This window comes from Abrus precatorius, unplaced genomic scaffold, assembly GCF_003935025.1.
Source record: "Abrus precatorius isolate BTA unplaced genomic scaffold, Abrus_2018 Scaffold2, whole genome shotgun sequence".
NCBI lineage: Eukaryota > Viridiplantae > Streptophyta > Magnoliopsida > Fabales > Fabaceae > Abrus > Abrus precatorius.
The window spans coordinates 909,416-923,172 of NW_020874362.1; the positions used below are offsets into that span (position 1 = coordinate 909,416).

A 13,757-nucleotide genomic window follows, 5' to 3' on the forward strand; every position below is an offset into this window, starting at 1 on the left:
TTCTATAATAAATAAGCTTAGATCGAGAGTTATGAATACAGAGAGAGTTTTTAGCAGTGATATTTGGTATGAATTTTTTTTAGATGGATTTTAAGTATTTAAAAATGAAAAGAAGTTTAACCATAGTCATTCATTCAGTAGTAAATTACAACAGCGGTGTTTATAAATTTTGATAGGCTGGTTTTAATAAAAATTGTAAAAATATGAAATAAAGGAAAGTGCATATAAGCATTTCTCTAATTCAAATTTTTATAATAAAATAATCCAAATCATACATACTAAACAAAAAATTAAAAGAAAAAGCAAAATGACAGGAGTAATCATTTGAATACTTTAGTAAAAGTATAAAATAGCAATTTTTTTGGCGGTTTCTTGAGTTGGGTGAATAATCCTATGGCCGCTTTGTCAACGAGCTCTCGCCCTTCCCTTCTAAACCTTCCCAAGTTATCTTCTTCCGAACGATCTAATTTCCATCCAAAACAACTGAATTTAACATCATGGCCCTCAAAATTAAATTCATATAATCCATTAGCTTTGAGGGGAATCTCAAACTCAACGTGTACACAATGTAACGTGTTCAGCGAAGAATTGAATGGGAGCGAAGTGGAAGAGAAGGGTTTCAGCTCAACAGAGGATAGGCAATTCGTACGTTGGTTTCGTGAGACGTGGCCTTACCTGTGGGCGCATCGTGGTGCCACCTTTGTTGTCATCGTTTCCGGTGAAATTGTCGCTAGCCCTTTCTTGGATCCCATTCTCAAGGCACTTCCAAAACTTCAAACTTCATCTTTATTGGGTCATTCAGAAAATTAAAAAAATAGATAAATATTGAAATTATAATTTTTCAAAAACAAAAATAAATCCATTCACTGCACTCTTCAATTAATCCTATAATTAGCTATGTTATGTGCATGCAGGATATAGCATTCCTTCATCACCTGGGAATCCGGTTTGTTGTTGTTCCGGGGACCCATGTGCAAATTGACAATCTTTTGCGTGAGAGAGGTGAGTCACATTTGCATCACAATGAAATTAAATCATGGGTGCTAGTTTCATAGTTTTCTTGATTCTTCCTATAGTGAAAATGACCGAGTTTTATGACCTTGTGCTGTTACTTGCTCACCACATTAGAGAATAATGAAATTTTTGATAGTGTAGTGCATGATCATGGACCTTGTTGTTGGTTTGTAGGGAGCCAGCCTAAGTATGTTGGTCCATATAGAATAACTGATGATGAATCTCTAGCAGCTGCAATGGAAGCAGCTGGGAGAATAAGATTGATGATTGAGGCAAAGCTTTCTCCTGGACCTTCTATGTGCAATATTCGTCGACATGGTGACAATAACCGGTTGCACGAAGTTGGTGTCAGTGTTGCTAGTGGGAACTTTCTTGCAGCCAAGGTTTGAAATTTTGTATTCAATTTTTTCATAAAATGTGGACAGCTTGGTTTCTTTGAATTTCATTATTCTGTTATCACAGTAATGATGGCATTCTGATATTATGCTTCTGTCTTCCGTTTTCTGTTTCTATCACTGTGTTAGAGCAAGGCTTTTTGAATTTTTTGTTTGGCAGAGAAGAGGGGTTGTCAAAGGAATTGATTATGGGTCAACTGGGGAAGTTAAAAAAGTAGATGTTTCTCGCATGCGTGAGAGGCTTGATGGTGATTGTATAGTTATTTTAAGCAACTTGGGCTACTCCAGCTCTGGAGAAGTATTAAATTGCAAGTATGCATTAGAGCTTCTGATGATTTCTTTTTACAATTTGGTGTGTCTTGGGTGCTTCCTAACATATATTCTGCTGTTATAACATTTTTGTATTTTCCGACTTTTTATCTGTTACGTTTCTATTTCATACTCTATATTTTGTGTGTAATAGAAAGCCTCAATATTTTATTAGGGGGTCAGCCATGGCCCAGTGTAAGGTTGCTGCCTTGTGACTAGGTCATAGGTTCTAATTCAGTGTACAGTTGACTGTCCCCAAACCCCACACTGGTAGAACCTACTATATATCTTCAGTTAGGTTTCTTGTATCAATATCTTGGAGAATAGTATATGTTTTTTCAAGGTTAGTTTTTAAGGATTTGAGTTGGGCATAGATAGGAAGAAACAGCTGCATGGAGAATCTGTTATGATAAAAAGCATAGAAAGAAGTTGGTATCTTAGTGAAACAATAAAGATAAGAGATTTTATCCAGTTCTCAGAACATAAAATTAAAATAGTTGATTTCTAGAACTTAGCATCTAGTTGAATGTGAAAGACAAGATACTGAGAAATTAGTGATATGAGTTTGTAATAACTCTTGTCTGAATTGAATTTGCACCTGTGTCAATGTGTTCAATTTAATTTTCTCTTGAATTTTGCAGTATAGTACTAGGATGTGATCAAACAGATACGAAAAGGAAAAAAGGTATTGATATTGGTGAATTTTATTTTCCACAGCACCTATGAAGTTGCAACAGCTTGTGCCTTGGCTATAGGAGCAGACAAACTTATATGCATTATAGATGGTCCAATACTTGATGAAAATGGACACCTTATTCGATTCTTGCCTCTTCAAGAAGCAGACATGCTGATTCGAAAACGGGTTGAGCAAAGTGAAACAGCTGCTAACTATGTGAAAGCTGTTAATGAAGAAAATTTCAACTCTCTTGGGTACAACAATTTTAATGGGGTAGTTTGTTCTCCACAGAATAGAAAACCATTTTCAGAATATCATAATGCAACCTTTCATAATGGTGTTGGTTTTGACAATGGGAATGGTCTATGGTCTGGGGAGCAAGGTTTTGCTATTGGAGGTCAGGAGTGGTTAAGTCGAATGAATGGTTACCTGTCAGAACTGGCTGCTGCTGCCTTTGTTTGCAGAGTGAGTCCAAGGTTCAACTATTCCTTGGTTATTTAAGTTTAATCATGGCAGAGTGGTCCATCTCATTTTTTGAAACTCCTGATAGTCCTTGAAGATTTGTCAAGTGACTAATTTCCATAAATATAATGGACTCAATGTGAGAATTTTTTGGGAAATAACTTGTTTTTGCTAATCAGTTGTTCAATCATTGCATACTTAAACTGAAATTTCATTGAGAAGTTGCTGGTTGAAATAGGATGAAATTGCTTGAAATTCCTGATATATGTTGCTAATAATATCTTCTACCGTCTGTCAGGGTGGTGTTCAAAGAGTTCATTTGTTGGATGGCACTATTAGTGGAGTTCTATTGTTGGAATTGTTTAAGAGAGATGGGATGGGAACAATGGTGGCTAGGTAGGCAAGCAAACTTTGCACTCTATCTCTGGATTTTATTTTTTTTTCTTATTATTATGAAATATTTTGTCTATGGGTTGGCAACTAATTGGTAAGAATCAGGAATATGTAGCTAGTTGTATCCTTTATTTGTTCACCCAACTGTTCTGTTTCTTAATTTTATTTCAGTTATTAGTGTTAATAAACCATATTTTTAGTTGGCATGCCTGTGGATTTCTTGCTGGGGTCATCATCATATTGATTATTTTGGTGAGATTCAAACATTTTTTGTAGTTTTCCATGATGAGCTAATGGTTACATGGCTTTTTGTCAAGATTGAGGGCTGTAAAATTATGACTTGCTTTTCGGAACTGTTTATGAGCATTCCCCCTTTTTTTTACACTTTTATTAACCACTGATTGCAAAAGATAGAGGTAGTTGAAACAGAAAACTGGTTATCTAAGTTTTAAATAGCTCAAACTTGTTAAATTCTACCCTGCCACAACAAGATATCATGCCCTTGGAGAATTTTTTTGCTTGCTTTTAATTTCAAAGCACAAACATAAATTAGTACCAAGATGAAGTTCGTGGGATTTTCAATGCTGCTACCTGCGAGCAATAAACCATACATTGCAGATTGGTGTTGGTGTTATACCCGATTGAGCTCTTTTAAATATATATGTGTGTATTTTCATTTCTCAAATCCTTTATTTTTGCTTGCTTTCTTTCAATAATTTTGCAGTGACCTTTATGAAGGCACCCGGATGGCTCAAGAAAAAGATATTTCTGGAATAAAACAACTTATCCAGCCTTTGCAGGACTCTGGCATATTGGTTAAGCGGACTGATGAAGAGGTTTGCTGAACCTACACTTGATATCTTCTTCATAGATATTGTAGAGGCCATCTAATAGCCCCATTACTGGTGATTTTTAGTAGTCTCACACAAATACCATTTTCTGTTCATAGCTGCTTCAATCGTTAGGCTCCTTCATTGTTGTGGAAAGAGAAGGTCAAATAATTGCTTGTGCTGCACTTTTTCCTTTCTTTGAGGAGAAGTGTGGAGAGGTTGCTGCAATTGCAGTATCTCCTGATTGTCGAGGCCAAGGACAAGGAGACAAATTACTTGGTATGCTAATGCTATTTATTGCTTCTATTTTTTGACAATTCTTGTTCTATAGTGAATCAGTGATTAATAATTCATGGAATATATTGGAATTACATAGTTATGTTTTGTTGTGTGTGTGTGTATATATATATATGTTGCTTCTATATGTGTATTATATATAACAGATGAAACCTTGTTTTAACCTTAAATTCCTTACTGCCAATTCATTTACTGGTCCAATTTTAAAAACATTGTTCAGCATTAAATTATTAGTTTTGGGAAGTTCATTTGTCAGAGTAGAAAATGTCCACACATTCATAAGCATTCAACTTCTTGATAATGCCTTACCAGGGAAATTAATCTGAAGGCATAAAACCACAGATTTTTCATTTTTTTTCTATGTTGGTATTGAAGAGTAGTGAACCCAACTAGGAAGGTAAGTTCCTAGAAAGTATTCCTATAGATTTGACTCTACTCTAAAGTGAGGTTTGCATTTTAGAGGATAAAGTACAGTTATAATCATTAATTATAACCTCACTGGTTGAAATTGTGATAACATACATGCACAAGTATAAAAAATTATGAAGTTGTTAAAATCTACTGTTGGTTTTCTAATTAATAGTTATAACTGCACTTTATTCTCTAAATTGCCCTCTCACTTTAGAGGAATTAAATCAATGTTTCTACAATACTTGACTTGTTCATGCTGTTCTCCTTGTATCTAGATTGTTCACAAATTGAATATTGAACCATAACATACAAGGGAGATTTGTTTCTGATTTCACTGAGAAACTAGTTTTATGATTTTGTGGTCCATGCAGGGCATGGTTACATGGCGCTTGTGACATGTTTTGACCGTATCTATTTAATTGTATTATCAAATGTAACAGATTATATCGAGAAGAAGGCATCATCTCTTGGATTTGATATGCTTTTCTTGCTTACAACTCGTACAGCAGATTGGTACGTACCTTCTTAAATACATGTCAAGCATATGTCAATATATTTTACCTGGAATCAACATCATTTTTTTTTTCTTTCAATCGATTGTTACTTACCCTGTTATTTTGGATACTGAATTTGGTTTGTTAACTTTGTTGAAAGAACCAAGAGTGGGGTAAATTGGTTCTTTGAATTCAATAACAAAAAGTTATAAAATTAAAATCAATAAAACAATAATCATAATATCTTGGTTTAGCAGCAATGTGTGATGTATGTCTAGTTCCCAAGAAACTGCTTGAGATTTTCTCCACTTCACGCTGAGTTTTTGCTTAGAAGGACTTTGACAAACCCACCTCTCTCTTACTCAAAGCAGAGTGTAAAATGATTTCTTTCTCTAAAGACACTACAAAAGTCTCCTTCTATCTCTACTGAATATAGAGTATTATGGTAATTTCACGAAGGACATCACAAAAGATTTTCTCTCAAAATCAGAACTCTTTCTCCCAGGATAGTAAGTCAAAGAACAGTGATGAGAATGAGCACTATGTAGTAGATCTTTTCTCTTAATTTTTGTCTTAGCTCATCGTGTGTTTCTTCTTCTGAGTTGTGGCTATATAAAGTAAATTTCCATCAATTTTTTCTTCTTTTACTTCACTAGTACCTCCATATATTATTTCTAATTTTTTTACAATTGTTTGACTGACACTATGAAAATTTTCTAAAATCATATAAATTTATAGCATGATAAAATATATATTTTGCCTTTGCATTTTGTTCCATCTTTTTCATATCTTGATCATTGAATTATTCTTTATATTTCCTCACCTCTTTGTCATCAACTTTCTTTGAAATGTTTGGTTCATTTTTATAACAAGTCAAAGTTTGTGATCTACAAATTGAATGAATATCCTCATCCACTACTTCTAATAGATGTAATTAGTTTGGTTGAAGTACAGTGGTCTTACAATGGATTGTCCTTCAATAATGATTTAGTTCATCAAATCCCCTACCATTGAACTTACAAGAATCGACTTCTCAAGCCATTAGGCCTTTTAAAGAATTAAGCTTCAAGGCCAATTGAAAGAACCCATGGAAGAGGGGGGGGGGGGGGGGGGGGGTTTGAATTGGTTCTTTGATTTCAATAACCAAAAAAGTATCAAATTAAAACAATGATCATACTATAAACGCAACAAAATAAAAGAGAACAATGAGAGAATGTAGTGAATTTATCCTAGTTCAGTCACAATGTGTAACCTATATCCAGCCCTCAAGCGACTACTTGAGATTTTCTTCATTTCATGCTGAGATTTTGCTTAGAAGGACTCTTACAAAGCTTTCTCCACCTTAATCCAAAGCATAGTGTACATTGTTTTCATTCTCTAAGGACACCAAATTGCTTTAAATAAAGATATCCAAATCAAATTAATAAGAAAACAATTCACATTCTCTCTTTTCAATATCAAACACATAATTACTTATTTTAATCACACATTCAAATCGTATATGTTTAAATTGTACTCATCATCAAAACATATATACCTAACATTCATGAATGCTTATCTAAAGACAAGAATTTCCGATATTTTGACAGGTTTGTGAGGCGTGGATTTTCAGAATGCTCAATTGATTCTATACCTGAGAAGAAGAGGATAACGATTAATCTGTCCCGCAAGTCTAAGTATTACATAAAGAAGCTTCTACCTAATAAGAGTGGAATTACTGTTGGCAGGAAAAACACTCCCTGTTAGCGCATTTTTGTTTTCCAACGGGGAAAGGGTGGTTGGATCAAGATGTTTGCACTTCCTTAGACCGTAGGTAATAATCCCATAATCATATGGTTGCTGGAGAATCAGAAGCTTTAGCAAGTTTCCTCCGCATTTATTAGTATTTAATTTCCAGATTTCAGGTTATTTTTTTTCTCCTCACCCCCAAATTAACTAAAGAATATTGATCTACTAGTTGTCATGTCATATATATATGGATTGATGGTTATTCTTTTGTATCTTCTTAAAATTAAGATAAAGATATTAACACAAGTAAATCGTGAAGAAAACGAATTACACAAGGCAGGATTTACACTGTTCAATACTCAACCAATTTTTCACTAGTAAAGGGCTCTTGGAGCTTTATAAATTACGGACTTAAATATTGGAAGTTTGTGACACGGCTTTCGTGCTGACATTTTTCTTCACTGAAAAGGTTTCAGTGAGCATAATTTTGTGGTATTAGTATTATAGCAGTCCAGTGGTGCTTATTGGCAGTCAGCACAGCAGAGCACAGTAATAATCATTTTAAAACAAAATAAATCGTACTAGATTTCAAATGGGATTCATGTACTACTTCATGTGTTTTAAGTTTTCATGTATCACCAGAGAAGAACGATGAAAAGAGTTTTCAAGGGTACTGATATTAATTTTTGGAATCAAAATTGCCTTCCTCAATTTGGTCCTCTGTATAACCACTTTACTGGCTTGGGTCCCATAGACTTCAGGGGCGGATTTTATTTCTTCGTCTGGTGATTGGAACCATTATCTGCTCCAAGCTTTTAACTCAAAATATATGATGCTATAAAAAAAATCCCCATAACCTATCCGAAGGGTGTCATGATAATATAATTTGGATCCGATCAAGTGAGTGCCTATTTTCCATCAACTCTGTAGTGGAGATTAATCAGATTATTACTGAAGCTAGCCAGATGCCTTCAACACCTCTCTTAAAAAATATGTGCTATAGTTGTAATGGACCCCAGACTTTAAACTTTCTATGACTTCTTGCTCACACTGCCTTATTGACCAATACTCGATTGTGCAGCATTTGTTGTATGCATGAAGAGACAAATTTACATGCAATCCGTGATTGTCACTACGCCCATCAAGTTTGGTGTTGCTTCATTCCATATCAACAAAGGCAAAAAAATTCTCCTTAAATTTACCAGATTGGATGTTGAAAAATCCCGTTAATTCCACCCTCTGCGAATAGGCACGAGTGGAGTATTGCATTCTGTGCAGTGACTGCAAACATTTGAAAATTTAAACTTTATTTGAGAGTTAATTTTGAGAAGAATAGAAGAAAAAGAAAACTTATTTAATCACAACCTTTATTTTGTAAGTTTAGAGGAGAGAGAATAGTTTTATAAAACTTTTAAAACTCTCCTAACCTCATTTTTAAGTTCTAATTTAGAAAAGGGGGTTTACTAACCCTCCTTTTTCTTTTCTTCTCCACTCTATTCTTGTCCTTCAAACTATTTTCTTCTGTCTCCTAAACTTTCAAATAAAGCCTTAGACATTCAGATATTTTTTAACAAACTTCCCTTGTGGTAAAGGATATTTTACAAGCATTAAAAAGTAGTGGAAATTCTTCAAGTATATTCCGTGCCTTTCTCTAAATTTTTTCCTAATCTTAGTGATAATACCTCCTTTATTTCCTGAAGTCCTCATCAAGGCTGGATTAAAATAAACCCTAATGGAATTTTCAAATCTGTCAGAAGCTTGGTAACTCGTTGTAGTGGGACTCAGACCCCCCCCCCCCCCCCCCGGGGGGGTCCTCTTCATCCACCAAAAAACATTTTCCATTTTCAGTAAAACAGAAAGCTTAAATCCTCAATTTGTGGAGATCAGGCTTTAAAAAAAAAAAAAAACCAAATAGAATATGTTTCAGTAATTTAGTATTTCAGCAACAATGGAAAAAAAAATCACTATCCACCCATTACATAGCCGATCTCCTAAAAGATACGAGGACAACATTCGGCAGATGACTTCCATTATTCCACTAATTTGGATTTGGGGGAGGCCCGGGGATTAAGAAGTTGGAGAAGTTATTTTTCATTTATAAATTATGTACTATTATCAAGATAAAAGATTATTCGAAGGGTTCATGATAATATACCATTTTAATTCTGTTTACTTAGAAATTATTTACACGAGATGAAAATTTCAACCCGGTTTCCCTTAAATCCAATCATCCATCCCAAAACTACTATAAGACATGACACTCGGATCTTGGGTCAGAACTAAAATTAATCTTATCTCAGGACAGGATCAGTTTTAGGGGAGATATTGTTTACATTAAAGTAACAAGCATATTCAATCAAAACGTAATAACTCAAATTTAATATCACCATTAGATCGATTTGATAATACTTCACAATAAAATTCGGACCAGAGTTTATTACTCTTGAGCATATAAGAATTTCTGGTTTCCCGGGGTCAGCAGTGTCGTGGATCAGTTTGTGCTCCAACAAATTGTTCATTACAGCGTCTCCACTTACGATGATAGGGCCGAATCAATCTAAAATAGATGCAGGTGAAAATAGTATCTACATCGTAGAGGAAAACTAAGCCAATGGCAGTCAGTCCTTTTTATTTTCAATATGGAATTCACATTAAAACTTTCTTTTTTCCAAGAAAAGATGCAGAAAAAACTGCTGCACTTTGAAACTCCTGAAGACAATACATTAGCAACAATACAAATCAACAAATCACTCTTGATCAGATTTGGGCGGGCCCTTCCATTTAAAGTTGTCCGCATAAGATTTAACCTACAACCACCCGTAAGAAGTAAAATTTAGAATTATTGCAAGGTTGTGAAAAAAACTAATGCCACTGTTACTCAAATTTCAAATTACTAAAATTATAGTACAAATAGTGTAAGATGTTCAAACCTTAAGCAACGGTGTGTGGCGCTTTTTGACCTGCAAAAAGTTCAGATCTTCTCTTAATAACAACAAAATAAAGCCCTAAAGGTCTAAACATGGGAAAAGTCAATGCACAATCAAGTGGATATTTCTGTTTAGTGGTCTGATTCTTGAAACAGGATTAAATGACAAACAAACATATTCCAATGCTAAACATGTCAGTCATTTGAGAAACAATATGCTGATTCTCCCAAGTTAGATAGTTCACTGCAACATCGAAAACTGTGTTCTATAGAATGCAATTTTAATTAATATCGTGATTGAACCATGAGAACAACAGATGAATCAATCCACCTAATATGTTAGAGACCAAATGTGATTAGAAAGTGGAGATGGGGACAGGAACCAAGTCTGTTCAGTATACAGTTGAGTCACACAGGTACTTATGAAGAAAAGGGAGGGGGGCTAATTATGGGAGTTATGGGTTAGGCATTTGTTATCCTGCACTACTGTTGTATCTTCATTTCCTCATCTTTGATGTATATTTTGATCCAGTTCAATTAACTGGTATCAGCTCTCCTGATCTAGGGAGTGGACATAAAGTGTACTATGATGGAGGTCTGGATAAAATGCATGAAAGAGGATCTGGCCCAAGGAGGAAGGGACTGAAAGGTTCAAGAAACTTAATTAAAGAAGCTTGAAGAAATGCTGGGTCCAACGAGCAGGACCACTGCTGATCTGAGGGAGTTTTCAGGAGCACTAAGAGATAGCTCAAGGGTTAGGTGATGACCTGAGGACTGGTTCACAATGAAGTGAGAGATGATTGAGAGGATGCTTGAAAACCCCATTTTAAGGAGATACTTATGGTGGGGTGGGCCAATTGAGTTGAGCATTGATGGGAAAAAATTGCAAGCAGTGACAGTAAGTGATGGAGGGTCATGTTCACTTTCTAGGTTCCAATGGTGGGAATCATGTTCGCAGGAACTCTCCTGGACAGAGTTACAAATGCTAGTGATTGAGACATTCCAACCATTGATGATGCACAAGCCATGTGAGTTGTTGGGTTCAAAACAAATGTTAACAGTTGAAGATTACAGAGAATAGTTTGAGCTCTATACAGGTTAAAGGAAGAAATTAGGGACAAAATGAAGTAGCACCCAATGGATTATACCCAGTGAAACACTGAGTAGAACTGAATACTAAACAAAGAGGAAATTTCAGTAAATGAAGGAGGGGCCAAATTCAGAAGTTACCCATCGTCCAAAACACCAGCATATGAAGTTGGTTCTATATTATCCGTGCAGACTAACCCACAACTCACAAGGAGGAGGCTCAGTGATAGATTCCATGACCAGCAGACTCAATTGTACTACGAATTTGAAAAGCCAGGAGGTAGGGAGCATTAAAGAGACTTTCTGAACTCATACAAAATTGCAAATGAAGATCTTTTAGGCATGATAAGAAATATAGCCTGGATCATCTGTGCCAAACAAGCAATTTGCAGCAATTTTACCAGAGGAAGATTTAGGAGGGAGATGGCATGCCTGCTGGGATAGGAAAGGCTGTTGGATTTCACCTTGAGGACATCACCTTAGAACAAAGTGAAACATCGTTATAGGCCATGTATGATTTAGAAAGGGGGCATAGGGATAGGGCCATGCTCACAAGTCTGTTTAGAAACAGTTGAGGGTCATATGGATAACTAGGAATAAAGGGGAGGAGATGTGGAGTTTACAAGGGGAGTAATTGATTGATTGAGAAGAAGTTAGGGGAGAGTCCAAGACTCTTAGAATATAAAGGTTAGGGACCTATTCTTCTGCACTAACCTTTTATCTTCATTTTCTCATCTCTGATCTTGTATTCCAATGATACTACCGATGGATAAAGGTTTCTGTCAACAAACATTCTGTTTTCTTTCTATATTCAGATACAGCTCTATTATTATAAATTTATTTCAATAAGAACAGGTATAAACAAGGGACAGTTGAAGACACAAGATAATCCGTGAAGAGCAAGACATACTACATATTCCCAACCATGCTTCTCTGCAAACGCTTTTGCGGCTTCTTCACTATCAAAACTCAAGGCAGAATCACCAACATGAGAATATGGGTCCCCAGTGGATGTCCAGCCCATCAGAGGATTTTCCCACCTATAAACACATTAGTTGAGCCACTATTAATGACTATATATATTAATAACAAGTTTAAGTTTAGGATATTATACTGAAATTGCTATAAACCCTAAACTATTCAGGGATACCCAGTATCATAAGGGTAGTAGGTTTGAAATTAAAACCAATGAAAACTGCAATAATACAGGAAATGTCAACCATAGCAGAAGTTTCACTTTCATGAACAAGTCATAAATTTGTCAGTATATTCAGACAACAAATATCCACTGCAGAAGCAGAATCCCAAGCATCCCACCTACCAGTTATCAAACTAGTTACCAAAGAAAAATAAGGAACCCAAATTGTATAACCCAGGCAATGATATTTTAAAAAGCAGTGAAAGCGCTGTGAGCAAAGAGAGAATCTACTTTTGGGTCGATAAGAAGTTGATCTTCCATCTTCCAACCTTCCCAGACCCTTGTTGAGTCGCAGTTCTAGCAGGAGAGTAAATTACAACCTGCATTGCATTGTAAGTACAGAGACAAAATGGCTAATTGAGTTTCAATGGTTAGCGATAAAATGGCAGGGGATCTAGTGATACATCAATTATTTGTAAGTTTTCAAGTCAGTAAATTGAATATGGGAGAGCCTATCAGGTGAATGCGCGAAAGGTGAAAGAAGCTAATCTTGACCACTGAATCCTCATAACATTGAATGGTCGAGATTAGCTTCCATCACCTCTCGCGCTCTCAGTTGATACGCCCAATTGAATATTGATATCCTCCACTATACATGAACATTGTCGCAATTGAATCTACCAAAGGCATAACCATTATGCTATGATTGATCAATTAGAATCATAAATACGATATGATACGCACCACTACACTACAAAGAAGAAACACTTGCACCATAGTTAAACTAAGATGACAAAATTGGTGAATATGTCATACAAATGAACGAATGCTAGGGGTTTTCTAAACTGATGAGTATGCATTGACGATGATTCGGAGCATGTGAAAGAAAGCGAAGCAATGAATTTAAATAAATGAAAAGAGAATTAAATACCCTCCTACGAAGGTGTTCTTGAGGAATTCCAGCAACCATTCCGATCTCGCCCGGTTTGATTTCAACCAATGCATCGGTGGAGAAGCGGCGGAGCAAGGTGGCGCGTAGAGCGCGTTGCAGTGTGTTCGCCATCGTCGATTGGAATTTTGATTGTGCGGCACTAAGAGAACCAAGTGAAAATGGAATCGCGAAACCTCTCGTCTTTCGTTTATTGTTTAAATTTGTCACCTCGACCCTTCTACTTTTTTATATTAGAAAATTTCCCTTTTATATTTATGGCTTCATATATGTTAAAATACCCTCACGTGATGTAAGTCAAATTATCTGTTAAGTAAATTTCACTCTTCATTTTCATCTAAATAATAGAGAATGTTAGTAGTAGTGAACACTTAATTTCATCGTTACAAAAATTCAACCTAATTATTTTTTTAAAAAAGTATTAAATAATTATAAAATTTTATAAAATTAAACACATTAATAATTTACTTATTTTTATTTTATTTTATAATAAATACTTAATTTCTAAAAAGTTATCACTGCGCAACAGTTTAGTTTATAAAGTCAATATTATTCATGAAATTGGTTCTTAAAAATATTAATTAAAACGGCAAAGGACCAAAATATCCCACACTTGTAATCGAAAGAAACTATTTTATAATTAAAA

General features: G+C 35.2%; 2 protein-coding genes across 4 annotated transcripts; one reads left to right on the plus strand and one right to left on the minus strand.

Moving 5' to 3' along the window:
- Positions 1-380: 380 nt before the first annotated feature.
- Positions 381-7,275, plus strand: LOC113858578 (probable amino-acid acetyltransferase NAGS2, chloroplastic). 3 transcript variants are annotated; one of them, XM_027491273.1, is made up of 10 exons: positions 381-759; positions 915-1,002; positions 1,189-1,397; positions 1,570-1,721; positions 2,436-2,859; positions 3,155-3,252; positions 3,974-4,085; positions 4,199-4,358; positions 5,228-5,300; positions 6,871-7,275. In XM_027491273.1, exons 1-10 carry the CDS (start codon positions 394-396, stop codon positions 7,025-7,027), a joined length of 1,839 nt encoding a protein of 612 aa, XP_027347074.1. In that variant the 5' UTR covers positions 381-393; the 3' UTR covers positions 7,028-7,275. The 3 variants fall into 3 exon arrangements, with proteins under 3 accessions (XP_027347074.1, XP_027347075.1, XP_027347076.1); XM_027491274.1 differs by having other exon boundaries at positions 391-759; positions 1,243-1,397; positions 6,871-7,147; XM_027491275.1 differs by having other exon boundaries at positions 391-759; positions 1,246-1,397; positions 6,871-7,147.
- Positions 7,276-9,364: 2,089 nt separating this feature from the next.
- LOC113858771 (NADH dehydrogenase [ubiquinone] iron-sulfur protein 4, mitochondrial) lies at positions 9,365-13,298 on the minus strand. Its single transcript, XM_027491524.1, has 5 exons — positions 13,094-13,298; positions 12,454-12,542; positions 11,935-12,064; positions 9,940-9,969; positions 9,365-9,816 (listed from the first exon to the last, which is right to left on the minus strand). Exons 1-5 carry the CDS (start codon positions 13,223-13,225, stop codon positions 9,757-9,759), a joined length of 441 nt encoding a protein of 146 aa, XP_027347325.1. The 5' UTR covers positions 13,226-13,298; the 3' UTR covers positions 9,365-9,756.
- Positions 13,299-13,757: the final 459 nt, after the last annotated feature.

What these genes read in the sequence shown, in the direction of transcription:
- LOC113858578 (XM_027491273.1), top strand. Translation starts at nt 394, where the DNA reads ATGGCCGCTTTGTCAACGAGCTCTCGCCCTTCCCTTCTAAACCTTCCC. An exon ending in ACAAGGAGACAAATTACTTG is followed by an intron (nt 4,359 to 5,227) that starts GTATGCTAATGC and finishes CAAATGTAACAG; the next exon opens with ATTATATCGAGAAGAAGGCA. An exon ending in ACAACTCGTACAGCAGATTG is followed by an intron (nt 5,301 to 6,870) that starts GTACGTACCTTC and finishes ATATTTTGACAG; the next exon opens with GTTTGTGAGGCGTGGATTTT.
- LOC113858771 (XM_027491524.1), bottom strand. Translation starts at nt 13,225, where the DNA reads ATGGCGAACACACTGCAACGCGCTCTACGCGCCACCTTGCTCCGCCGC. An exon ending in AAGAACACCTTCGTAGGAGG is followed by an intron (nt 12,543 to 13,093) that starts GTATTTAATTCT and finishes AATGCAATGCAG; the next exon opens with GTTGTAATTTACTCTCCTGC. An exon ending in AGCATGGTTGGGAATATGTA is followed by an intron (nt 9,970 to 11,934) that starts GTATGTCTTGCT and finishes AACTTTTTGCAG; the next exon opens with GTCAAAAAGCGCCACACACC.